This window comes from Plodia interpunctella, chromosome 24, assembly GCF_027563975.2.
Source record: "Plodia interpunctella isolate USDA-ARS_2022_Savannah chromosome 24, ilPloInte3.2, whole genome shotgun sequence".
Classification (NCBI taxonomy): Eukaryota; Metazoa; Arthropoda; class Insecta; order Lepidoptera; family Pyralidae; genus Plodia; species Plodia interpunctella.
The window spans coordinates 5,030,759-5,058,443 of record NC_071317.1 but is presented as its reverse complement, the minus strand read 5'-3'; the positions used below and the strand labels follow the sequence as shown (position 1 = coordinate 5,058,443).

The window sequence follows — 27,685 nt, the reverse complement described above, 5'->3', positions numbered from 1 at the left end:
TGGGCGTGAGTGACGTAAACTTGAAAGACGTCATTGTGAATAAGAGGACCGAATTAAAAAGTCCTGAAACAAAGTTGAACGTTTCATTTACAATGTGCTGTGTAGAAAACAAATTTGTTTTGTTGCTATTTTGTTTTAAAATTATTTTTTAAAGTTTTGAAAATAATTTTCTAAATTTAGCAGTTCAAATGAGCGTTCAAAAGAAATATTTTTAATAAGAGATCGAGCTGATCAGTTCTCACTTATCTCCGCCCCGATTCCCGACAGCTGGTTGGTTTACGTCACGAGTTAACTAACGCGTGGACCTCACGACCCGGCCTTAATTCTGAAAATCAATTGTTTTTCTAAAATTTCAGCATTGCATAAAAGAAGAGACACAAGGGAACCGATTGAATTTTGTCGGTTAATGTTTGTTTGATAGTGTGAGTGTAAAAATGTCATTCATTGACAAATGTCAGTCAAAAAGGGCTATTGGGCGAAACAGGCGATTTTCCGAGATTGTACGTTTATTTTGCTGTTTACGATAGGAAATAACAAACTTGACAACAATAATGTAATCAAAACTGTTCGTCAATAGTGCGTTAGCGCGCCAAACTGGCCAAACAGCGGGCTACACTGTGTGGATGTTAACCTCGCCTGTTTGGCTCAATTGTTTTCGCATAAAATCGTTTTAGGGATCATGTTGAAGTTCAAAAAGATGGGCTCGGATAAAGTGCCGTTATTACTCGTGACCGCAAATGTAGGATCTATATTTGAAGACGTAAGTACTTTTTAATTTGTACAATAAATAGGTTTGTAACATTCATAGACAACGCTAAGTACATAATTATGTGTATAATTTAATTAATATGTTCATGGGAGCGTGTTGCGATAAGTGTTCTAATTTTGAACTGAGTGTGGGATTACCAGCAAGATAAAAATGTTGGACTCTGGATGTTTTATCTGTCGTTATAACAATGTATGTATTGAATAATCCAAATTGTTGATAACTCTATTTCTATTTAAAATATTCCCTACATGTACATACTTGAGTACCAGATACATCTGTGTTTGATGTTTTGAATAAAATGATTAAGCTTTACCATATTATCTTATTAGCCATAAAGCCTTTTTTCTTCACTTCGCATGGTCTTATTTGCATGAAATGTTGAAAAATATTATTCAAAGTTTTTTACGTATACAAATCCATTAAAACTTGTCATTTAGATATACATATAGTATAATATAATATAATATAATAATATTTTTATACCCTGTATGCAAGATGCAAGAATAAATAATGTAGGTAAGGTGTTGGTACGTAATTTATATGTAAATAAGAATGCCCTAGCTGGTTGAATAATTGGCTAGATTTGCTAAAATTACCTCCGTCACTGGGTATTGGTTCAAGGCTTTAATGCCATGTTATTACTTGCACTTTGAAGGTATATTCAAATCTACACATACTCTTCTATAAGCATTCTAGCAAATTAGTAATTCAAGTAGGTAAGTATTATATTGTATGCGTGTCTCACTCTCTTTCACCTCAACATTTTCCTGTTTGTTTCTGCCACCATTGATCATCAGAGTTACTTCCTCAGCCCAGGGTCCGCTTCTTACTATTTCTATTTAGAAACTTGTTTATGTATAGACGGCTGGGCAAATTCCTCATCTTTTGTCTTCTATAGGCTTCTGTCTTGGGCCGCTTGTTGCTAACTTACTTTCATATCCTTACATATTATAAAACAAAGTCCTCTACCACGTCTGTGTGTCTGTTCGTGATAAACTCAAAAAGTATTGCATGGACTTTCATGCGTTTTCTGTTTTTGCTAATAGATAGTGTTATTCCTAAGGACGGTTTAGGTGTATAATTTATTATGTTTTTACCCATGCGAAGCCGGGACGGGCCGCTAGTACTATTGTAAAACAAATGACTGTGTGTGTCTAAATTGCAAAACTATGAAACGGTCAAAAGTCAAAATTCCTTATACAACTTAGGACGATATACATCACTTATGTACTTATGTTTCGAATGGGTTCATAAATCAATCAATCAATCAATAAATAAATGAATACGTACGTATTGATGTCAAAAAATACATAAAACCATGTCTACTGCCGACTTCCAATGCACAAGTGAGGAAGAAACATCAGTATTGAACACATTAAATTTACTAATTTCGGTATCTCGTTCTCTTCTTGACTTATGTATTGTATTTTGAACTAGATGTTGCCCGGGGCTTCGCTCCCGTGGTAATTTTGAGATAAAATGTAGCCTATAGCAGTCTTGGATAATGACCCTTTCTAATGATGAAAGAATTTTTGAAATCGTTTCGGAGATTACCCGCCTCAAACATACAAACTCATAAACGCTTACCTCTTTATAATAATAAGTATGTACTTATAGATCAATAAACGATTCATTCGCAGTGTTTCTCTCTTCGTTGTTGCTCCGGTTGTTAGGCGGTTTACAAACAACCTAACCTATTGTAAAAATACCGTTCAATAAAACACACTAAGTAGGTATGTCGTGCACATAAAATCACGTGCAAATACATATCCGTTGTATTTTTATGACGGCAGTAAAAATACTTTTATAGTATTTGGTTTACGTGTTATTATGTCACAGAAATGTAATATATTTATGTCGTGACTCACGTCTTACTCCCTATGATGTAAACAGAGCCATTGGCTATTATAAACGTAAACCACATATGCATTTTTATTATTCATTTCATTTACATATACCTAAGTGTAATTACAAGGTACTGTGGCAAAATATCCTAGGACATAACAACACGCTGTGGTAAACACTTTGCACGCTGGGAGTTATAAAAATAAGGTTTATTCATATGTGGTACTAGCTAGCGGTTTTTTGGAATTTCTGATTCTTATAAGGCTGCTGAAAAAGCAGTAGCCAGGTATAACCTTATCATGGTTGATGACAGTCCTCCGACAGATCCTCTAGCCACCCCACTGGCCCAACGACCAAGAAAACTATGTAGATGACGGACGAGTGTAACCAAATGAGATTGGAGATTTCCATACAACTTCCCGGCTCAATCTGGCTAATATCACACGAAAAGGCAGATTGGATCGCGCTCGTGATGAGAAACAAAAGATGTCAGCGCTCTGTCTCGTTTCTTCTTATGTATTTCTTATACATATTTTTCTTGTATGAGTGAAATGGATGATATGACGGGGGCTAAAGCTTTTGGGGCTAAATCATATCGTTCAATGTTTGACGATTTGACCAACATTGTAGATACGACCGATACGATAGACTGTGTCACCAGGTAGCTAATTCTCGTAATTCACAAACGCCACCAATCCGGCCCGACTTCGCAAGAGATATATAAACCTTCGCGAATAGTTTGTCTAAATAAAAGTGAAAACTTTTTAATACTATGTACTAATACTGATGTATGTAGTGATTAGAAATAACTGTAATGATAACAAAATAGATTACGATTAAGAGGTACTTAAAAACATGTAAAAAATATGACGTAGTTAGTATGACGTCATAACTATTATTAACAGGTCATTACTAAATTCGAAATCGTTAACTGATTTAGTCATAAAAATAGTACTATATTTTAGAAAATGGTTTTATATTTTAATTTTGTTAACCCTAGGTAGCAATTAAAAATCTTGTATACCTATCCCCAATCATCGCGAGTTTTAAGTTACACGCAATCTTTCCATCTTTGTGTGAAAAATAATTCAAACTGTTGATAGAAATTGGGTCGAAAATACCTTGCAAAATTTAAATTTATAAAAAAAAGTAATATATTTGCAATTTTACACACAACACGAACCAATTGCGCGAATAAATTTTTCTTCCACCAGCCATCAGTGATGCTTCCGATATGGACGTCAGAATTCCTCCAGGCAGTAGCTCGCATGGACCCGAAGTTTATAGCGCTACACTTACAAGAAGTGGGGGGAAAAGCCTATGAGAAGTCCATGCAGTACGTGCAGGATTTCGTGCAAAGACTCTGTGGCTGTCCCGAGCTGAGGTTGTATGACAAGATCAGGATTTATCTGGACGAAGACTTCAGCTCGCCTGAGAAATTTACAGTAAGTTTTAAATATATTAGGACAAATCACACAGATTGAGCTAGCCCCAAAGTAAGTTCGAGACTTGTGTTATGGGAAACTAACTCAACGATATTATATTTTATAACAAATACATATATAGATAAACAAGACCCGGGCCAATCAGAAAAAGATCATTTTCCCTCATGACCCAACCGGGGATCGAACCCGGGACCCCTCTGTTCAGAGGCAAGCACTTTACCACTGCGCCACCGAGGTCATCATGCTGACAGAACAAGATATGTCTCGTAATATTAAAACAATTAATAAAAAGACATGGTCGTCAATTTAGTAATTTGGTCACAATCCTGTAAATTTAATGTCCAAAAATGCATTACTTGCCACTCTTTATTTTCAAAACAAGTTTTGATTACATTAATCACGCTCTAGGGCTCCTTTCTTGTAAAATTCACTTGGCAAAAACTATGTTATTTGCTATTCTAGTGTTTACTCTACCTGTGTACCTAATGTTAATTACATCAGATTAATATATTTTGCAAAAAGGAGTATCGAACCTCTATTGAAACATGGTGTTCCTAAAGGATCTATACTTGGACCCTTGCTTTTTATTATGTAATCAATCGCTGAAGTAATAAACTTTTGTTTGCCGCTAGTTTCACACTATCGGCGAACTCGTGTGAGCAATCAAAAGCAAAATCAGCAAAATTTGGTTTGACGATTGTGTCGAGCCGACATAATGTTATACTTAAACATAAGAATTCTTCCTAAAGTTTTCTTAACGTTTCTTTTTTTTTTATTCTCTATAATCACTAAATACCAAGACAACTAAGAAAGAAACGTTTATGATAATTATGTCTTGTCCAGGCTTTGGGCAACATGTACTTCGCGCATTCGTCCCTGATTGACCTCAAGATATGGGACTTCGATCTCAAAGCGTACGTGGAGGTGGCAGGCAAGGAGGTGCACAGCGGCAACATTGAGAAGGTCACTACCAAAGAGAAGGCCAAATTCCCACAGCACTTCTTCCCAGAAGTAAGTTTCCACAAGCTTTTATTGAACTTGCAAGGTTTTTATATGTTACTAGCTGCGCTCCGGGGATTCGCACAAATGCGGGAATTTCGGGATAAAAGTACCCTGTATCTAGAGAGTAACTATGTCTATTCGGGAGGAATATTGCAATTCAATTTCGACGCAGATACCTTCAACTGATTGGAATTTTACGTTAACACGTTTAGTTTGAATAACATGACGAAGCAACTCCTCAACATTTTACCGATTTTTGTCCATTATCACAGAAGAACAGAAGAATATCCATTTCATAGCACTTTCCCTCGATTGAATTTTACAATCTGCGTTCTCTGCGACGTAATCTGCTCCGGAGGACAAATAGCTGGCAAATTTTATGTATTTATTTCGCTCGGAGAATAAAATGGAAGGCTAAAGAATTTAACCATTTCAATATTTCTTCATAAATAAACAAGTGTTGTGTGAAAACAAACATCGCGTTTATAATCCACACGTTAACCTTCGCAGAATAAATAACCGTCTAAATTGAGAGTTTGTGAAGCAATTGGGGTGTAGTGTTTAATTAAGGAATAATTAGGAGGGGGAATTATGCGTGTTTTGTCAATTAAGCGACGTTATGTGATATTTACGTTGATTATTACATGAAGTGTCTCGAATAAAATAAATGTGAGTCGGACTCGTGCATGTAGGGTTCCGTAGCATCGTAATCTTAATTCTAACTAATATTATAAATTCAAGAGTAAGCTTGTTTATATGTTTGTTACATCTTCACGCTTTATCTGGTCATCTAATCTTCTTGGAATTTTGCATAAGTACATGTAGTTCGAAGTTCGGGGAAGGACACGGAGCCGCAGTCAAAAGCTAGTCATCGTGACGACCACCATGGCATAGTGGTGCCCACGCCGCCCGCTATCTGGAGGTCCTGGGTTCGATTCCCAGCGCGGGCAAATATTTGTATCTGTGATCACAAATATTTGTCTGCGTTCTGGGTATGTTGTGCCTGTTTCTGTGTTTGTGTCCAATTGACCCGCGATACAACCTTAGCGCTTAGTGTGGGCCGTTAAGTGTTGTCTATAAGAATAGCAAAAAGAAATCGTTTATTGGACGGGGACCCCCCTTATTTACGGAAACACATCATCTATGAAATTTTTTACTGTTTATCACAGTGCATGAGATACAGCTTGATGACAGACAGACGGGACCCTAAAAATTCAAACGAAATTCAGTGACAACAAGTAATACAATAAATTATTGCTTGTTTCAGTGCAAATGGTCCCGTAAAGGCTTCCTCCGGACACGATGGCTGATCCGCGGCACGGCTGTGGAGTTCATCAACATCCATCTGTTCCATGACGCCTCCAATTTGCTGGCGTTGGAGCCCTTCCCTTCAGTTGGTACCATTTTAGATATTTATCTCTATATAATACGCTCATTTGTGTTGGACACTCTCATCTTAATACTTTCTTTCTTCTCATAATTCATCATGTGAACTTGTTGTATGTATGTTTATGTATGATCTATAAATTACGACCTTGGCGGTGCTGTGGTAAAGTGCTTGCCTCTGAACCGTGAGGTCCCGGCTTCGATCCCCGGTCGGGTCATGATGGGAAATGATATTTTTCTGATTGGCCCGGGTCTTGGATGTTTATCTATATATGTATATGTCATAAAATATAGTATCGTTGAGTTAGTATCCCATAACACAAGTCTCGAACTTACTTTGGGGCTAGCTCAATCTGTGTGATTTGTCCTGATATATTTATCTTTATTTATGTATATATTTTTAAACTACATTTCTATAAGGCAAAGTGAAAAAATCTTAATTTAAAATTTCCGAGAGTATGTCAGATGGGGATTGATAATAATAGTTGGAATTCCGAACTTATTACGGATACTGTATTTTATAACATATTACATAATGTTATAAAATAAAGTATCGTTGAGTTAGTATCCCATAACACAAGTCTAGAACTTACTTTGGGGCTAACTCATTCTGTGTGATTTGTCCTAATATATATATATATATTCATATGTATGTAGTTTTAGCTTATTTAATTATCATTATACTTGTAGGTATATGTAGGTATAATAACTTTATTGTGTTACTTTTATGTGACACATAATTTTTTTCTGTTTTTCTGAGGTTGAAACTACACGCTCAGCGAAGAGAGAGAGATAAAATAATTTATATGATTGCTATTATTCCAAGAGGGCCGCTAGTCAGTAATGGAACAATAATTCGTGTCAACCTGTCACTCAGAACAGAGAAGGGTTCAACCTTCATTGTTCACCGAAATATGCCCAAACATAACGCAAACGCATTGTCTATGGAATGTGTTCATAAAGGTCGTAATATCAAATACCTATTATAGTATGTCATTAATTATTAATATGTGTCAGGTACAATGTGTTTCAATTTTGAATTCGATTGCATATTTATTAGTTTTTATACGTGTGTTTATATTGTCTACACAAATATAAATGTTACTGTAGGTACTTATTAAAACACAGTGTATATTCGGGATTAATCTTGCAACTCAGTTTCAAATCAAATCATTAATTCAGAAATTAGGCCTACACACAGGCACTTTACGACATCAAAAATTATGGAAATCAATTTTATCAAATTCAACCGATTACAAACTCGCCGCTGTTACCGCGCCACAGAGGTCCATGCGGGGTAACTTGATGTGTTGTTGACTGTACCCCCTATTTCTAGGTATACTGCCGCAGCCGTAGACGCGCCCTACGTCACACACTGCGCCATTTGCATTCCGATGTGAACGCGGCCCCGTATTTCATATTCGGGGACTTCAACTTCAGGACCGACACGGGCGGAGTTGTCAAGGTATTTACCTCTCTTTCTTCGCTCTGTATATCTATCTCTTGTCACACGCTACGCCATTTATAAGATGTGAATTTCATATTTCTTTTTGGAATTTCTCTGATATTAGTGGAGTCAAAAAGCTGATATAGATATTGTCAAATTAGGTGTGTTCTAGATGTTTTTAAACAAAATCTTGTCACTTATGTTTTAAGTCATAAATATTTCGCGTAAACTAAACATATCGCACAAGAACGCCACAAATTAATGGGTAACTCGACTCAAAAAACAACTAAACTGGTTATTAAAGAATGACCAATAAAATTTTTGGACATTAAAATTACAGGATTGTGACCAAATTACTAAATTGACGACCATGTCTTTTTATTAATTGTTTTAATATTACGAGACATATCTTGTTCTATCAGCATGATGACCTCGTTGGCGCAGTGGTAAAGTGCTTACCTCTGAACCGAGAGGTCCCGGGTTCGATCCCCGGTCGGGTCATGATGGAAAATGATATTTTTCTGATTGGCCCGAGTTTGGATGTTTATCTATATATGGATATGTTATAAAATATAGTATCGTTGAGTTAGTATCCCATGACACAAGTCTAGAACTTACTTTGGGGCTGGCTCAATCTGTGTGATTTGTCCTAATATATTTATTTTTTCTACTACTAACCATTTTCTTTTGCAGAAAGTAACCGAAGATCTCTCAGCGTCTAGAGTGCAAAACGGTAGCAGTGTGGATTCATCCAAACTTCAGTTCCGGAGTGACGGGCGAGTGGTGCTCACTGTGGGCAAGAAGGAGTTCTCGCACCAGGACCACCAGAAGATATTCAGAGAACCTTGGGTAACTAGCTAGTCTAGTAGGATACTAGCTGCGCGCCGGGGCTTCGCTCCCGTGGGAATTTCGGGATAAATGTACCCTATGTGTTATTCCAAGTTATTTTCTACCCGTGTACCAAATTTCATAATAATCGGTCCAGTAGATAATGCGTGAAGAGATAACAATTAAACAACTTACTTTCGCATTTATAATATTAGTTGGGATATAGCGGGATGATCTTAAAAACTTCAACTGCGCGTTCTAGGATTGTCGGTTTGAGCATTATTCAACCATAGCGCCATCTTTCCGTAGCTATGGCGCTGTAATGACTTTACAAACTTTTTTTCTCTTCACCTATCCAATTCTCGTAGTAATTCATCATTCATCAGATTAAATGCAAATTAGATACTGGTTTTATATCATTAAGTATATTAAAATATTTGGATGTCGAATTTTCCAGATGATACTAGAGTTTTCTCAATGAATTTTGAACCGTATAGCCCTAACAACAGCGTCCACTTTCAGCTGCAACGCTTCGACCGCGAGCTAGACGCTCTCAAACCACATCTGTACGAGTTTCCAGTCAAGTTCCCGCCCTCGTATCCGTTTGAGGAGGACATACACCTCCCTACGCATTATATGAAGACCAGGTCAGTGTATTTCAACCCTTAAAGAAAAAGAAATGTAGTTTTAGATACTGCTAAGTATTGCATAATCTGTGAAAAAATCTCTGAATATAAATGTCATTTGGACAGGTCCAAAAAGTTCAAGCATAATTCCGTACATCAAAATTTAAGGACATCAATGAGCATTCTTGTTTCGAAAGAAGTATTTACAATGCGGACTGGCAGAAAACTTGATTCTATTTTTAAATTAGCTGTTGACCGCGGCTTCGCTCGCGTCCTTCTCCATACTTCAAACTACATATATGCAAAATTTCAAGAAGATTGGTTGAGTAGATAGAGCGTGAAGTGGTAACAAACAAACTTACTTTCGCATTTATATTATTAGTTAGGAAGTTAGGATTAGGATACTGCGAATGTGTTGCATTCATGCATTGTATTTCATTCTTATTTTTTATTAAAGCATTATGTACCACTCGAAAGAAGAACTATTCACAACTAGCGTGTTCGCGGCCCTCGATTCCGTCTCGGGCCTTAACATACACCCTTAATGGAATCTGTTACTTTCATATCTCGGTGTACAATGTACTATTATTTATAGATGTCCGGCGTGGTGCGATAGGATCTTACTGTCTCAGTCGGCAAGGTTGCTGGTGCAGCAGGACTCCAGTCGGGCCGAGAACAGAACATCCAGGTAAATCCAACTCCCTTATTAAATACAACTGATGTCATTTGAATTATGGTGGAAATAAAAAAAAAATCTTTTTCTTTCTTTCTTTAGGTATACTTTTGGTTTTCATAACCATGATGTCGAATTCATAGCATTTATTTTTAATTTTGATGTCAAATTAATTTCTTTTAATCAGAAATTAGACCTTCACTGGCACTTTTTCATGTCATATTCCATATCTACACTATTATTATAAAGAGATAAGCGTTTGTGAGTTTGTATGTTTGAGGCGGGTAATCTCCGAAACTACTGAACCGATTTCAAAAAATCTTACATTATCCAAGATTGCTATAGGCTATATTTTATATCAAAATTCCTACGGAAGCGAAGCCCCGGGCAACATCTAGTTAAATAATATAACTCGGTCGTAAATCGACATTTAACCCTCGCCGCAACTTACTATCCACATTAAAAATACTTCAATTTACGATGTCTATATACAGAGGGCGATTTCTTATACATTGTCACTATTTTATCTACATGCTCAGTCGATGGTACTGAACAACTTTTCGTATGGAAGCAACATTGAAATCGCAAAAAAATATCTGATCCATACATTTTTCACAACTGTGGTATTTAATTTTGATATAAAACAGCGATTTCGGAGTTACTCCAATACTAAAAGTTGTTCAGAATCATCGACTTAGCAGACATAATATTGCCGATGTATAAAAAGTCACCAGTTTAATTATGCCAGAAAAATTAAAGGCTTATGGACGTAGTTTGAAACTCCAATTATTCCAATTCATAGTTTATCGTGTTCTCTCGCTCTCGCGTGCAATGACCCTGGCATAGACAAAAAATAAACAAATAAAAAATAATTGCCAGAATTTATCAATGAAAATCGACTTTGTGGGAACCGCTGCGCTGAGCCTACCTTTACTATGAAGCGTAGTAGTCAGGTGGCACACTCTAAGTATTATAACCAATTATAGATTTTTTTTTGATAAATTTTGGATTTCAATTTTTTATGTTTTGACTATGCGCATATAATTTTATTTTTTGGCATAATTAAAAATGTATTTTTTGGCATAATTATATCTGCGGTATAATTGAAGGAAGTCAGTGACGGACTCCACGGACAGTAGCGGCCGAGTGTCGTCCTCCGACAGCAGCCCCGCGAGGTCGGGCTCCCCGGCCAGGAATCACCAGGTACTGCAGTACCGCCCGCCTGCATTGCCTCGACTTTTTGGGAATGTTATTGTTGCCTGCCAGCTAATAAATCATGCGTCCCTTAGTCGCCTTATCTTCTTCATAGTCTTATTCCTCATGGCTGAGGGTCGTGGTCATTACGTGGAATGAAACACACACAACAACTTTCTTGGCATTTATTTGCAGCTGACGGGCTACGATAGCATCTCCAATGAGGCAACGCAGTGCGGCCGGTTGTAATAGCTTAGCCAAAATTTTAGGGCGGGATCACATAAGTCAGGCGTCATTTTTTCTACATGCACAAGCCATTATACGGTCGCGTGTTGTCCCGCCCTAAAATAGGACTGCTCAGTAGATGTCGTGCAAAGCGACTTAAGGGACACAAGCTTGAACAGTTGACAGGCTACAATGACATTCTCAAAGAGGCAACGTCATGCAGGCAGCCGGTTGTAATAGCCTTGCCAAATAATTAAAATAAATGGTTGATTTTTCACGGGCGTCACATCTCCGAATGTAGCCTCAATTAATGATCTTTCCATCAATTAATGATCGGCCTAGGCGTTCAATTGAATGCCGGCGTTTAATGAACGTGCTAGCCTTCAAATTGAATGAATGATTTAACCAAATGACAGTGACATATAGATGTTTACAAAATGTTAACCCTTGTCCGAATTTGAAATTTGAATTTTTAATTGTATCTTTATTTATCATGTCTTATATATTCACCAGCTGCTCAACCCGGCTTCGCACGGGTAACTAAAAAATTATACCCCTAAACATTCCTCAGGCATCACACAATCCGTTGGTGAAAATCGCATGAAAATCCGTGCAATACTATTTTCGAGTTTATCGCAAACAGACAGACAGGCGGACGCGGTAGAGAACTTTGTTTTGTAATATGTAAGGAAACATTCCTCAGGAATGACACAATCCGTTGGTGAAAACCGCATGAAAATCCTTGCATTAGTTTTAGAGTTTATCGCGAACAGACAGACGCGGTAGAATACATTGTTTTATAAATGTAAGGATGTAAGAAGTTTATCATTTCTTTGTGTCCACAGTCGAGTCCAGGCAAAACGCTGGAGAAAAAAAGCAGCATGGCTGAAATTGACGCTCTGTCTGTACCGGGGATCAACGTCAGCCGGAAGAGTATTGCTGACCCTACCAGCATCCAGCAGGCTATTAACGCTCGGTGAGCAGAGAGGCGTTTACTTTCAGTGTTTTCTCAATTTCTTACCAAAAAAGCCCAAAATCATAATAACTGTAATAGCATACACATGTACCGTTGTATTTCAATAATAGTGGAATGAAACACACAACAACTTTCTAGGCATTATCAATGGGAGTGGTTAGCCATTGCCTTCTCCATTTCAGACAAAAGTTAATAATCAACCAGTGTGCAGGTTTCCTCACGATGTTTTCCTTCACCGGTAGCAAGTGGTGAACGATGAAAACTACTATACATGCGTCAGATTGGTATACAAACTCATGTGGCACGAGTAGGATTCGAACCCGGGACCTTTCGATCCACGGGCGGACGTCTTGACCATTACACCACCACCGCTTCACCACCGCCGCGTATTTAAATAACAATAAAATAATAATAATAAATAAGTTGAATTTTAGAGAAAAGATTTGTATTTTTGTTTGCAATGAATAAACTCAGAAATTACTGGGCCCACTTAATTAAATTTTAATGAAATTTGACACGGAAACAGACGAAACTTTCCCGTGTAACATGGCTACTTTTATCATAGTTTTACCCGAGCGAATACGGGTCAAATGATCAAGTATTTAATATATTTTATATTTGTTTGAATTTTTAGGGTAGCAGAAGCGGACAGCTCGCCAATTCGTCGCAAACTCGTCCGCAATCAGTCTGAAGGGTCGCCGAAGCCTGTCGACAGCTTGTCCTCTGAGCTGCGGCGGCTGGTGGAGGCTCCCGCCAGAAAGAGAAGCGAATATGGCGTCATTGGGAGCGAGGCTTGTATGGGAGATCATAAGGTAAGATATGACAATATTCATGATTTATTTATTTATGATTATTTTGCACAAAATTAAATAATATATATATGTATAAAAGTTAGATTTAACGCCATGTGGCATTCTCTACCAGTCAACCATTAGACCAATCAGATATTGCTATATCTTATATCTTAATCTATATAAAATATAATCTTAATGATATCTTAATGGTTGACTGGTAGAGAATAGCAAGGTGGTGCCATAAAGTGCAACTAAACAGAAACTATTCGATAGTGGGCCACCGATAATCTTGTTATTTTAAACACATAGGATAATATACGAGTACATGGAGCATTTGTACATAATGTTAGGTTTATTTTTTTACTTTGCTATATTAAAAATTTTAGCAAAGATGATTTTACAGGCAAAACAACGATCGAAAACTAACTATAAAATTTGTTTCCAGCCAATCTACCTCCGCGTGATGCTACAAACAGACCGAGGTACGATCCCAGCAGTAGAGTGTCCCCTCCCCCCTCCCCCCGTCGCCCCCCACAGCTACCCCCACACTTACCCGCACGACACCCTCTCCAAGCACGCGGGCCCCGTCACACACGACAGACTGAAACGATCGCGGACCGGATCCCTCAACGAGAAGCTGTTCAGGATACCTGACGTCGAAATAACTAGCACCCATTCGAGTTATGACGGCATTTTTGTCAACGAAATCGATAGCAATTTACTTACTGTTAGACAGTGTTTAGATCCGTATACACCGGAAAGCATCGATAGTCACAGCCCTAATGTCGATGAAACGTCGAGCGTTGAGGAAATCGCGAACGAATTGGGCGAGTTACAAAATATCGATAAATCGACTAAATTGAGTCGAGATAGGAGCGTGTCTCCCACGCAGTTGAAAAAAAGATTAGACAAACTTTTGTATGAAGATAAGTTGACGGATATTCCTGAGATACAGAGGCTTAATAGTAGGGAGTCGTGCAAGTCGGATAACAGCAAAAAAGGGGGGTTGTGTTGTTTGGCGCTGAAATGTTACGGTTTCTGTAGGAGGCGTGCGCGGAAAGTCAAATGTGATTGTAGTGGCTTGAGTAACTGTTGCACTTCGTAGGCTTTGTAGTTTCCAAAAAGTTTTCTGTTATGGTGGCGCCACTGTCCGCATGAATTACATCGAACTATGACAAATGATGTAACTTCAGATTTTGACCGCTAAAACAGGAAATTTTTTGACGTTGTCAACTTTGAAAGTGGCTGGCCAGTAATATTAAATTAATCTGACGTTTTAGCTTTTTCAATTTTGACTAAATTGTTCGTATTTTAAAAAGAACAAATTTTATGACGAAATGTGTATAGTTTTTTTTTATAACATTCAGACAACCATCGGGATGGTTGTAGCTAATTAACTATGGTACAATTTACCATAAATAATGGTATCTTTAACATACGAATGCATAGACAATGCAAATAATGTGCACGAGTGTTAATTTTGTATTGTGATGCATGAAATGTCATGTTAAATTTTTTTATTAATTTAATATTTTTCTCATTGTATTTATTTTTAACTAAAATATAATCAAATCACCGTGTATACTATACAAGGTTTTACAGTCATTAAAACACTTTTAATGTTATTTAATTCCAAATATAGTTGTAATCATAGTGTTAATTTGTAGGCATAAAAGTCTATATTAAAAAGTCAGTTCCCTCTAAAAATATGGGTAATCAAGAATAAATAAATAAATATATATATAAAAATAAATATATATATTTTACACAGATTGAGCTAGCCCCAAAGTAAGTTCGAGACTTGTGTTATGGGATACTAACTCAACGATACTATATATTATAACAAATACATATATAGATAAATATCCAAGAATACAGTTGATATTGCTAAAATCTATTCATATATTATTTTTAATACACAAAATATATATTCATTTAAAGTGTAATCACTAAATAGTGCTAAATAGTTTAATGAATTTAAAAATAAAAATATTGAACTATGTTTTTCCCGCGCTAAAAACTTGTAAAATTTTTTGTGGTTTCGATTACTCGATAAAGTGTTTCGTCTACTAAAATTAAATACAAAAACCACAGGGTATGAAATTTTAATAATAAACAAATCATTTGAACAGGGTATCTTTTTATCTTATGTTCTATCTATAGAAAAACATAGATTAAAAAGGAAAATCATTTAAATATTTCCTGTCTTTTAGTTCCTTTTTGCTGTTTATGATTGTTTTATAGTATAAATTACTAGAACTTACAACTTTTTATGAAATGATCTGATAAATTAATCATGGTTTAATATAGGTTTTTAGGGTTTTAGTTTATTCAATAAAACATATTGATAGATAGGAAAATAAATGTTAAGTAAAAAGTCTTAACGAAATCAACTGAATTTGATGATGAATCAACTGAATATTTAAAAAAAAAACATGAGTCTTAACAGACATTTAAATGTAAAATATATATATTCCTTGTTTATTTTGCACAAGACCTTTTTTTTGTGTATATAAATGTCACCAATTTAAACAATTTTGCAACTGAACTGTTATGGAGTTATTGCAATATTATATTTAACTAATCTAGTGTTGAACAAATACCAAATGCTTAACTTAAAGTCTAGTCTAGCGCTGCTCAAGCAGTTAACTTATAGTACATTGTGTTATAAGCGTGTAGTTTTGTTGGACAAGGCAGGATTATAGCGCAACGCTGAGCCGAGCGCCATAATAATGTTCGAGCGCTATAATTTTTGCAACATGTAAAATGTCGATAAAACAGCACTAGTGTAATTTTACGAGCGTAATAAGTGTGTTGATAATGTTAATCAAAAGTCCTCGAATTGTTTTTTTTGTGAATTTAATTAAGATTTTTTTTTGCGCGACTTTTTTTCTGACAACTAAAGATGCCAAAGACCAAAGTGAAGGAGAAAAAGTAGGAAAATGTTCAATGACATTCGCTACGCATACAAATATAAGCCTATCGTTTCGTTACTAATTTGAGGTATTAAATGAAGTAGTGTCTACAACCCATAAACATAACCAAAGTCATTGCAAATTGGCCTCTATTACTGTCGCATAGAGATGCGGGGTAACTTATAGGTTACCTGTACATCACAGGGCGAAGTTTGGGTTTGCAAATCATATCTCACTATCTACACAGTAAGTTTTAGTGACATGCAGCCAATCACAGTGCGGCACTGTGACGCGACGACAACCACACCGCAATGAGATTGGTACCAATCACATTACGCCATTGTGACGCAACGACAACCACAATGCAATATGATTGGTTCGCTGCGTCTCACTTTGAATCGATTCGATGGTCAGAAGTTAAATGAAAACCCACACTAACCCTTCGCGTCTCACTGCGAATCTACTCGATCATGAGATGTTAATTGTAAACCCACACTCGGCTATAAATTGAAACAATTGAAAAAATGTAAACGACGCTTTTGTGTTTGTTGGTCCAAACTTAAGCCAGGGATTACATTTTGTTTTAATCAATATACTAGTCGATTACGATTATAAAAACCTTAAGAGAGAGAAAAAATTGTAACTGATACATATTATCTGATATCATGTCTTTTTGTTTGTGCGGTTGATAATAAACTTAACATTCCGCACGTATTTTTCTTTTTTTTTTTGCATGTTTTTTTTTTTTTGTGTGAGCACCTTTTTGAAGTGAAAACTTCTTTAGCGGCGTTGTGCACTTTTTGTGCTGGGTAAAAAATGTTAAACTCGCGTCAGGACATCGAAAATTAATCATCGTAAATATAAATCATAAACATCGTAATACGTCAAAAATGCACAACGTTAATATTGAAGTAATTACTTCTGCCGGCACTCCCGGAGTGCAATCCGGTTTTGTGTTTACTTATATTTTGTTAGACATGTATTATACACAATGGGCGTGAAATAGTGTTGCCTAGAAATCAGTTTCGCTATCGAATGTTGATCTTGAGAATAATTTATTCACGAGAAATAAGAAAATTATATAACTATCGATGGTATCGAGACTATTTCAACTATCGACAGTAGTGTGTCATTTTGAGCTATCGATGCCTTTAGCTTCACCTATTGACCTACCTATTCGATAGACCTGTAGTGACCTGTAGATGCTGTAAAAAATAGTATTTTTTTCTTTTCTTTTTAGTTAATTATCAGTTTGATGTTGTCTCAATGTGTGCTGTGTTGCTTGTAAGTATTATTTTATGTGTTTTTTTTTTTAATTTTAGATTTTCTTTTTTTTTTGTTTTTTCGTATAACCCGATTTTATGTGTATTTATGAATATTTGTTAATGTCCAATGAAACTTGTCCATTTTACTTTTTTTTAATTATAAATAAGTAGGTATGTCTATAGCTTCAGCATTAAATACATTCACAATGGCAAAATATCCTATAATAAAACACATATTTTTTACAACATAAAACATATTTTGGGTAATAATAGCACCTTTCTATGCCTATAATAAATTCCAAATAACCAAACATTTTCTAATAAATAAAATACGTTTTCAGGCAATTTCCGCCAGGAGGTTTATTCCGAGTCCTCGCCAAAACACAGCAAGACCGAGGAACAAGAGCACGAGCAAGTCGCAGAATCAGCCAACACCAGGTTCATTCACTTTAACCTCGACAGCCCGTGCCATATTTTCAAAGAAACTGATATTTAAATATACTTTTATAGTTTACTTTCAAGCTGGTCGCATCTTTTCCTTTTTTATTTAAAATAAGTAAATGTTGTTTTGCTCGACATAAGAGTTTATAAAACTGGCACATTATATTTTATAATAAAAATGTATTGTTTTCAAACATCGATTTCGATCAAAGTGTTTCGATTTATAGTTCTTCTAGAAAAGGACGGCAAGATGATAAAGCATACGTAAAATTCATTTATGTCTTTTTATCCAATTATTAAAGTTTTTAGTTACTTTTCTATTTAAACGAAGTGACATATTTAAAGTCCAAGTTGACCTTTACAATTATTTTATTGACTATTAACCTTATTCGCTGTAATAAAAAAATAGATTTAATTACTTATGATAAAATACTTATCTCAAAAACAAAAAAAAGGTGTTTACTCTTACGCATAAAGTTTACTAACTTTATTTTTAGTCTGCTTTTATCAGTCAATTATTTGATAAATATGACGTAAAACTTGTTACTACGTGTAGTATGAGACTATATTTGTCATTTTATTGTCCATATAAATCATAAAATTATATTACGTAAATAATATAAAATACCTAAACATTCCATTCTTAAAAAAATAATTTATAACCAAAGAAAATACTTGTCAACAGTCTCGTGCTGGCATATACGTAGAAATTAAAAAAATATTGTGAGTTATGTTATTAAAAGCTTGCAATATGCTATAAATAACCACAACGTGCACGTCACCCTTAAATATAACTTTAATATTACGATGCATAAAATCTAGTTTGCATTTTTTTGTCTTATTTGTAATTTGGCGCTGGCATTTGGTGACGTGTAAGCGTGAGTCATGTTCTGTCTCAGTCACACATCGTAAGTGTGACAGAAAAGCGCTATCTATTGAGCTTGTATGTTGTGTGTTGACACATTTCCTAATTTAAATTCTATGGTGATTGAAACCAAAAAAAATAACCTATGGTGATTGAAGAAAGAGACTTTTGGAATATTGATTTCACGAGATTTAAAAACTAAAAAATAAATAAAATAAAACGAATTAAAAACAATTCTGTTTGAGTAAAGTAGTGTATAAGTATTGGAAAGTAACATCACAGGGTAATTGATTTGCCATTGTAATCGTTTTCTCAAATTATTACAAAAGTATTTAATAAGTTAAATAGCATTAGTAAATTTCAGCAAATATATTTCGTAAAAGAAAATTTTTACTGAAAGCTTATGCAAGGAATAATCGAATTATAAATTTAGTCAAACTGTTTATTAACAAATTCAAATTATAAAATACTTTTGCTTTTAATTTTATTTTTTTTTTCATTTTTAGCAATTATACACGCAAAACAAAAAAAAAAAGGAGACCTCGAAACCTAAAATAGTTTTTTTTTTTCGAGAAAAAAAGTTGTGTAAAAATTTCTCTTATGAAATAATTTGAGACATATATAATATAATGTTCGGTGTCTATATAAATAACGTTCATATAGTCTTTATTTTAATGCCATAAAAAACATAATAACTTTATATTCTTAATCGTATTGTTGTTACAGATTTTCAGCTCTAAATAAAATAATAATAAATTCCTAGTCAAGTGTTCTTGTGTAAGCTTATGAATATTTAAAAAGTATATATAAATGTTCTAGTTATATATTTTCGTTTTAAATGTTAACAGTTCCTTTATTTTGTAGAACTATGCTTATAGTTTGCAAATGTGTTTATCCCACCTTTGTTAGTAATTTGATAGTTTCAATATTTTATAGATTGCGTGTTCCTATTTAAGCTATCGTATAAGTTTAATATTATATATTGCGTTTGATAATTATCACTATAGAATCATATCATCACATGTAAAAATATGAGAACATATATTTACATTGCTTCATATACAAGGTTTGGATAAAGTTATATTCGAAGAGTTAGACTTTAATTGAGGCAGAAATATGTAAGTGAATATTAGTTTATGTTTAATTAATGCAATTTTTTAAATACAGTAGTCGAAAAAATACTTACTTGCTGGTAGATATGACTTTACATGTTGCGTTATATACTTTTACATGTTGCGTTCGTGTCAAGACTATAATTTTTGTTTCACCTTGTATTCAGAAAAGTATACATACAGAGACATTGTAATATTACAAAAATGTTTATTAGTTGATAAAAGTCGTTAAGTTAAAGTAGGACCAATTTAATAAGTCACATTTGACATATGTCATCTTATAGCTAGAATTGTCAAAAAAGTCTTCTTTTGTTAGTATTATTAATTGCAAAGATTTTGGATAAACCCCTTATCTTTGATTTTTTTTGTTATAGTTCTGATTTTGTAACAATAAATATTGTATGCCCTCCGTTACAAGGTTACATTTATGAATTTGGATGAAGTGTCAAATGTGACCTGTTAAATTGATCCTCCTTTAAAATACATACATATTATAATACATATAATAGATATTATTAAAATATAATACATATTCATAAATATTTATCCTCTGGTCTTCCAGATAGACATTATTAGGATATTGGTGTTGAAATTCATATTGAATAACTAATATAAACATTATTTCATATAAAAAAGGGCACTCAACAACTCCATTTCCATTTAGCGATATTCAGTTTAATGTGGACAAAGATGTCGCAAAATGCAATATGGCGTCGTGGAAAAAACCTGTTTATCTGAAAGTTGTAGTCTGTGGTCGTAGTATTGGTAAATAACGACGACCTCGGTGGCGCAGTGGTAAAGTGCTTGCCTCTGAACCGAGAGGACCCGGGTTCGATTCCCGGTCGGGTCATGATGTAAAATGATCTTTTTCTGATCGGCCCGGGTCTTGGATGTTTATCTATATATGTATTTGTTATAAAATATAGTATCGTTGAGTTAGTATCCCATAACACAAGTCTCGAACTTACTTTGGGGCTAGCTCAATCTGTGATTTGTCCTAATATATTTATCTATTTATATTGATTTAAATCTGTAATGGCACTTATATTACATACAGCTATAACTTATATACATAAACTATATAACATTTGAGTCTCAACCTATCGCTCTTTTTCATTTTATTACCATTGACTCGAGTGGAATAGCAATTCGTTGACATCACTCCATGTAAAATGTAATTGAAAGAACGATATATTGTCAATTAAATGTTCCACAGTATATTCGTGGTTTAAAACATAAAGATATGAAATATAAGAAGTACGTTGTATGATGATCCATATTCTTATTGTATAGTGGCCATATTCAAATTGATTGAAAAATGAAAATTATTGAAAAAAAATGCATAATAAAAGACTTACACGAAGAAAACTATAGATGACGAGTCAGCATAGCCAAATGAGATACAACATTCTGGTATATTTTATCATATAAAGGGACAGATTCGGCATTCTAAAACCGGGCACATGACGCAGGACAAAAGATTTTAGCCCTCTGTCCTGTTCTCATTTCTCTTGTATGAGCGAAACGAAAGATATGACGAAGTCTATGGTGTTCTCTGTCTATGATAATAAATTATATAATCATGAGTTATACATATAATACTACTCGCCATGTAACTTATATTTGTATATCATGATAAATAGTTAATACAATAAAAGTTACAATACAATTTACAACCATCACATATTATAAAACGTACTAACATAAAATCTGTAGATGTGTCTGATGCATTTTTAATGCATGTATAATGGCATAATATACATAAAGCACGAAGCAATATTTAATAATTATATATTTATTATATACAGTATAGATCACATCTGTAAGGGTGGTTTTATTTAGGACATATACTTATTTATACACAAAAATATTATCAGCATCATCAAGCAAGCCACTTTTCTTCTTTGGTAGAAAATTTTGATAGATATCTCAACATTATCTAATATTAAAAAATCCATGAACAGAAACATGCAATATATTGAAAATCAATAAGCATCCTTCAGATTTGATCATACATGTATATTACAAGTTGTAGAAAATGTCATAGTATTTTTGCACTAGTTCGGAAGTCAATAGTGAAATGAAATATATTATAGTGAATTTTGATGCAGAGTTTATATGTTTATAGGCAATTTTAAAAACACAATAAGGTTTTGTGGGTTTTCACTTATATTTTAGTAATTTGTAAGACTTTTGGAGTTATTGCTATTTATGAGCTCGGAATAGATTTATTATTGAATATATATTTATCATAAGGGTTTGTTCGTACGTGAGTTTCAACAACTCTGGACATGGGAGCTTTAAAACACATTCGACGTTCAACGCACCGTCACAGGTACCGTTAAACGCATTGAGCTCAAAATCAAATGTGAACAGATATGTTCCAATGCTTTATAATGTGCGTTTTTAAGCGCTTGTGCGAACAACACCTTCGAGTCGACATCAAAAGTAATTTTTTTGTCGGTTTCTGAGATCAAGTTCCGCGAGTTTTGGACAAAAATATTATTCTGAAATAAAGCCGGCTTACTTTTGATGTTGACAATTCTCAATTTCTTATCTTGCATACTGTTTTCAAGAGGTTTCAATTTAAATATGCGCTATTTTACTAGTTATTAGAACGTTTAGGACCCGTTTCACCAGTTGACGATACACTTTGTTCCATTTAAATAAATAAATAAATTTATCCCTTTTATCTAAAGACTGCGCCACGGAAGAATTGCTGTGGCAATATGGAAATATCATTAATAAACCGGCCACGTTGTTGTTGTCAGCGACGTCTGCTTTCTTTCGTGGCGCGGGTTCTACCAGATAATGCTTAAAATATTGAACGCCAGTTTCTCATAACGTCAACCTCGCACTACGCGCCATTTTCGACAAATGTATTTTCCTTGTATTGTATCTTATATCTGTGATTTTTTTCTCACCATACGAACTTTTTGATGATACGCATGGCATGTATCACTCAAAAATTCATATAGGAATTTACACGGGAACAATGTGAAGAAAATTTTCGGGAATTTCCGAGAATACTTCCAGACCTTTTCAATACAATCTCATCTACATTGCTACTCATAAGGGCGATATCGAAAATTCTTTCCTGTTTCCGTAGTGTTGAATCAGAAATTAATTTAATGATATTTTGCGAAAGTGACACCAAATGTTTCACGGTAACATTTTGCTAAACTGGCGTTCTGCGATAGAACCGTGTAAAATCCACAAGCGTCGTTGGTGATTCAGGCACTAAACTATTTAAGAAATGTTTAATCTACCGCCTTGTTTAAAAGTTATCATATTTAGCTGATAATTTTGTGGCCTTATAAGAGGTTTTATTTTTGACACGTTTTATTTTTGTCGTATCTTACAATAATTTGCAGAAATGTTTTACTAGCTGCACGCCGCGGTGTTACATGCGGTTTTTTATTCGTTGTAATTAATTTATACGTTGTTTAAAAAATTACTTAGTTTTTAATGTTATGCACAGTAGCGCCATCTACTTTATAAAGCGCCATTGACCTATCAGTGTTTATGACCAAATACTACGGGAATCGTGTAAGATTTGGGATAAAAACTACCCTATATTAACACATAGGATGTTTAGTATTGAGGTATCTGGTATCCAAGATATTAGTTACCTCAATACTAAATTTTATAAAAATTGGCCCAGCCGTTTGAGCGTGAAGAGTGAACATAGTTTCATACTTCGCCTTTATTAGTCGAGTTAGTAAGACATACTTGTACTACGTGCAGGGGCGACCGAGCTCCGCTCTGTATTTTATGTTTCAAGTCTCTCCTCCATAGGCCACAAAATTGACAGATATTTACGTACTTAAATAAATCAGTGTCTATAATACTCTCAATCATCTCTTTATTGTTGCATCTCTTACAGTCTAGTCATTTTATGTGTATTGTGCTCGGTGTGATAAACCATTAAATAAATGTTTCAGAAAGCAAATTGTTTTATTTTTCACTTCGGAGTAATATGCCGCTTCCATATCGGAAATTCCCTCACTTTGAACTCTCGCAGATTTCAAAGAAGAAATCTCATGAGAAACACGGGGATCAATTTGAAGAGAACTCTCGGGAATCTCCGAGAAAATTTCCTCACTAGTTCCGTGCATTCCTGAAAAATTCGAGGCCGGCACATGGATACTCCTAAGGAAAGATTTGTGGCATATCACACGTTCTGATGAACGATAACTGTTGAAGTCACAGTGTGTGATGAGACCAAGGTCTCTATCATTTTCTTGACATATTTTACCATATATGATTGCTTATGCGTCAACATATATGATGGCAAGGAATCAAAACGGCGGGACTGGCTCGCGTAGTAGGTAACTACGGATCTCCCGACATGTGTGATATCCCATAGATTTATAATTAAAAAATTAATACCAAAAAACAGTTTTGTTTGTAGCACCTTTAATTATAATTAAATTACAATTATTCCACAAGACACTACTAGTGGTGCCACACAGCTGTGCTTGGGATAAGAAAAGTAATTAATACAGGTGGGTAAATTCACATTTATAGATACTTATAAATATTGATATAACAATATTTTATATAAATAAGGCGTTATTCTTACATTGTATGCAAAAGTATATAAATTTTAATAACTATTGTCATATATACATAAAATTGTCATTTATAATCACATCAAAAGTTTACATAATAAATAAGTACATAAGATTTTCACTTTAATATATGGCTTTCTCTATAAAAAAATCTAAATGAAATATCTTTATGAGCAATCATCAAATCTAAATCAGTGTTTTATTAAAAATATTATATATATTCAATAGCTTCAACTCCTTTATTCTCTCAACATAAAGTTTCAATGCCATTTTTATCACAGATAAAGATTACACGGAATTATATTGTAAATTTGAAATGGTTCTGCAAATGTTTTATAATAAAATCTGTTCTTTCTTCCTTGTTTAGTACATTTAAAAAAAATAGTTTTAATCTATTAAAATATATTGTAAATACAGGTACTGTAATGGTTTGCAATACATTTTACTATATAAGCCTATTTTAAAATAAAATGTTATGAACATTAAACTACACATAACACATTTAAAAGGCACTCATTTAATTCTTAATTGTCTGTAACTTAATTTTCATCATGGCGGACTGCTACACTGGAGGTCCCGGGTCTGACCGGAGGGAAATAAGATGGAAAATGATTTATTCAGATTACCTAGTTGTTGGATGTTTATATATATGCATATGTTATAAAATATAGCATTGTTGAGTTAGTGCCACATGACACAAGTTTGCTTACTCAATACTTACTATGTGATTTGTTTATACATATTTATTTCTATTGCCAACATCTATTTTGATAAGGAAACAGAGTATATACCTATATTGTTATAATATATAATATTCCAGCCATCTCCCTTAGCACAACAATTTGACACATTGAATGTGGAATGAGAATATAACCTCTATTTTGTATCACATTTTCATATTATGCAGGGCAAAATACAAACAGCCTAGTGCCTTGCACTTTTATAGCCTATCAATTCATTTACTTAATAAGAGTTTGATATCTACTCTTACTGTTACATTTTCGAAATAACAACAATGTTTATTTTTACTTATAATATACATAATACTTACAATTTGGCACTTTGTACATATTCCCTTGCATTAAATTGTTTAAGTAAATTAAATTTTAAAGTTGGAAGCATGATTTGTTTTCTTTCTAATCATTTTGAACAGCCAGTAACATTTCTGCCCACATCCAGAACAAAATACATGTTACATTTTAATCAGAACAGTCACAATCTCCGCAGCAGTTACCATCTCCGCAGCAGTTACCATCTCCGCAGCAGTCACCATCTCCGCAACAGCCTCCACCAAATAACCTGACAGATGTAATGTCCCCTGGACTGTCTTCGCAACAATTGTTACAACAAGTAGCCAAACACTCGAAGCATCCTTCCGTGCACTCTGCTATGCACTTGCACATCCGAGAGAAGAGCCATATGCAACAGAAAGTGTCTTCATGATCAGGACAGTAACAACAACAGTCGGTTGTGGAGTCTTCTTGGACCCATCTAGACTCTTCTTTCATTCGTTCCACTTCCTCTCTCCTCTGTTCCTCAGCCTCGTCGTATGTGGGAGGACTCGCAGACGGCTGAGTCAAAATAACATCAGGCATTTTCTTGATGAAAAAATATTTTAAGGCCAATTGAACACTTTCACTTAAATAAATAATGTTCGCAAATGGTTTGCAATTTCTATTCTACACTTTACAGGCACTGTGCTTTTTAATATCACTAATATTGTTTACAGATTCTAATAGTTTGCATCATCGCAATGTAAAGCGAAAAATAATAGGATTGATGATTCATTTGTTTTTCCGAGTATTAAAATAAAAGTATAAACGTAGGTAGGACAAATTTTAATCAGTGATTGTATTTTTGTTTGTATGTTATGTCAAATTGACAAGACGGACAAGAATCATGTTCGTGTCTTTGACTTTGGCACCTTAATTTAGATGTACCTATTTTTTAATGGGACAATTGTCAATGATGTCGTAGTGTACTGCCAAACTTGGGAGTCAGTGCATCTCTGGAGAATGATTCGTCAAATATTATTTATTTGTAAAAACATGAGTTTACATTTTTTTACAATATGGTGTTAAAAGAAAAGTTAATCCTACATGTTTTACCGTCCACGGGTATGCAAATTTAAATGGAGAGCATGCTATCATCCCACAAAAAATCGAATAAATAAATGTAACCAAATGAACTAAATTTTGATCGGAGTCTATAATTAAAAAATCTTACAAATTATAACATGAATCAATCAGTAAGATTATCTATCTGAGGTGATTTTTAAATAAATTTAAATTCTGATCTTTATCGATCAAGACTTGGAAGAAATGGATGTCTTCGCAGCCGTAAAATAAAAAATAAACATTATCTTAATGGAAAATACTTTATTTTGTTAATTAAAAATAACTATTCACCTACTTATTTATTGACCATGCAAATATACACAATTTACTTTTACACAGTCTTAACTTCACTTTAGGCTAAACATTTGCTTAGAAAAAATCGTTACGTAGAAGAATTTACCTTTCGCAAAATGTCCCATAAGCAAAGCAGCATGGATAGTAAAATAAGCCAACAAGTTTCATTAAAGATTTATTATTACAGAAAACATGTAGCGAAGGACACATTTTACGAAAGCGAAATTTTACCACTATAGTACCTATTTTTTGCGACATGATAAAAAATGAATAAATCTAGATCTCGTTAAAATAAATACACTGCATTAAATGCAACTGTTACACTATTGACTTATTTTAAACCTAAATATTATTTAAAATATCAAACAGATATTTAATAATAATTCAAATGAAGTGATGAAGTATAAAAATATAGATGTGCCTAATTTTGCAAATTTATATCAATATAATTGTAAGAGATACATATAATTTTATCCAATATAAGTCGAAATCAATATGCAATGAAAAAATCAAATTATTTAAACAGTACCTTGAAAATTTAAGATTAAACAAAGTAATATATTATCGTGAATCGCGACATTATGAATGTAAATGAGGAGGCAAAATAAAAAAATAATTATTATTCTTCGGATTACAAATATTTATTAAATTGGTAGAATAACGTATGTACATAATAATGTATTGTCGCACTTGTATATTATAATAATTATATGTATTTTGAAACCCGATGAAAATATTCTACAAGTTTTTCATCATACCCATGTTACTAAAACTAAGTTTTGATATGAATCTCATTACATATACACAACAATTTTAGCGAAATTAATAATGTCTTTGATGAATAATACTTTTGATCGTTTATGTTCAAAGCACTGTGACATACTTTATGTAA

The 27,685-nt window shown here is 34.0% G+C and overlaps 1 protein-coding gene across 3 annotated transcripts; it reads left to right on the top strand.

The window, feature by feature from the left end:
- Positions 1-37: 37 nt before the first annotated feature.
- 5PtaseI (Inositol polyphosphate-5-phosphatase type I) lies at positions 38-23,815 on the top strand. Of its 3 annotated transcripts, XM_053763873.2 has the most exons (13): positions 38-760; positions 3,829-4,059; positions 4,903-5,070; positions 6,329-6,454; positions 7,784-7,912; positions 8,588-8,743; positions 9,245-9,369; positions 9,944-10,036; positions 11,131-11,224; positions 12,286-12,416; positions 13,051-13,228; positions 13,656-13,692; positions 17,732-23,815. In XM_053763873.2, exons 1-13 carry the CDS (start codon positions 680-682, stop codon positions 17,884-17,886), a joined length of 1,704 nt encoding a protein of 567 aa, XP_053619848.1. In that variant the 5' UTR covers positions 38-679; the 3' UTR covers positions 17,887-23,815. The 3 variants fall into 3 exon arrangements, with proteins under 3 accessions (XP_053619848.1, XP_053619846.1, XP_053619847.1); XM_053763871.2 differs by lacking the exon at positions 17,732-23,815 and having other exon boundaries at positions 382-760; positions 13,656-16,944; XM_053763872.2 differs by lacking the exons at positions 38-760; positions 17,732-23,815 and adding an exon at positions 872-958 and having other exon boundaries at positions 13,656-16,947.
- Positions 23,816-27,685: the final 3,870 nt, after the last annotated feature.

Excerpts from the sequence above, each read along its gene's own strand:
- 5PtaseI (XM_053763871.2), top strand. The coding sequence starts at position 680 with ATGTTGAAGTTCAAAAAGATGGGCTCGGATAAAGTGCCGTTATTACTC. Across the intron at positions 7,913-8,587 it reads ACACGGGCGGAGTTGTCAAG|AAAGTAACCGAAGATCTCTC; the intron begins GTATTTACCTCT and ends TTTCTTTTGCAG. Across the intron at positions 12,417-13,050 it reads CAGCAGGCTATTAACGCTCG|GGTAGCAGAAGCGGACAGCT; the intron begins GTGAGCAGAGAG and ends TTGAATTTTTAG.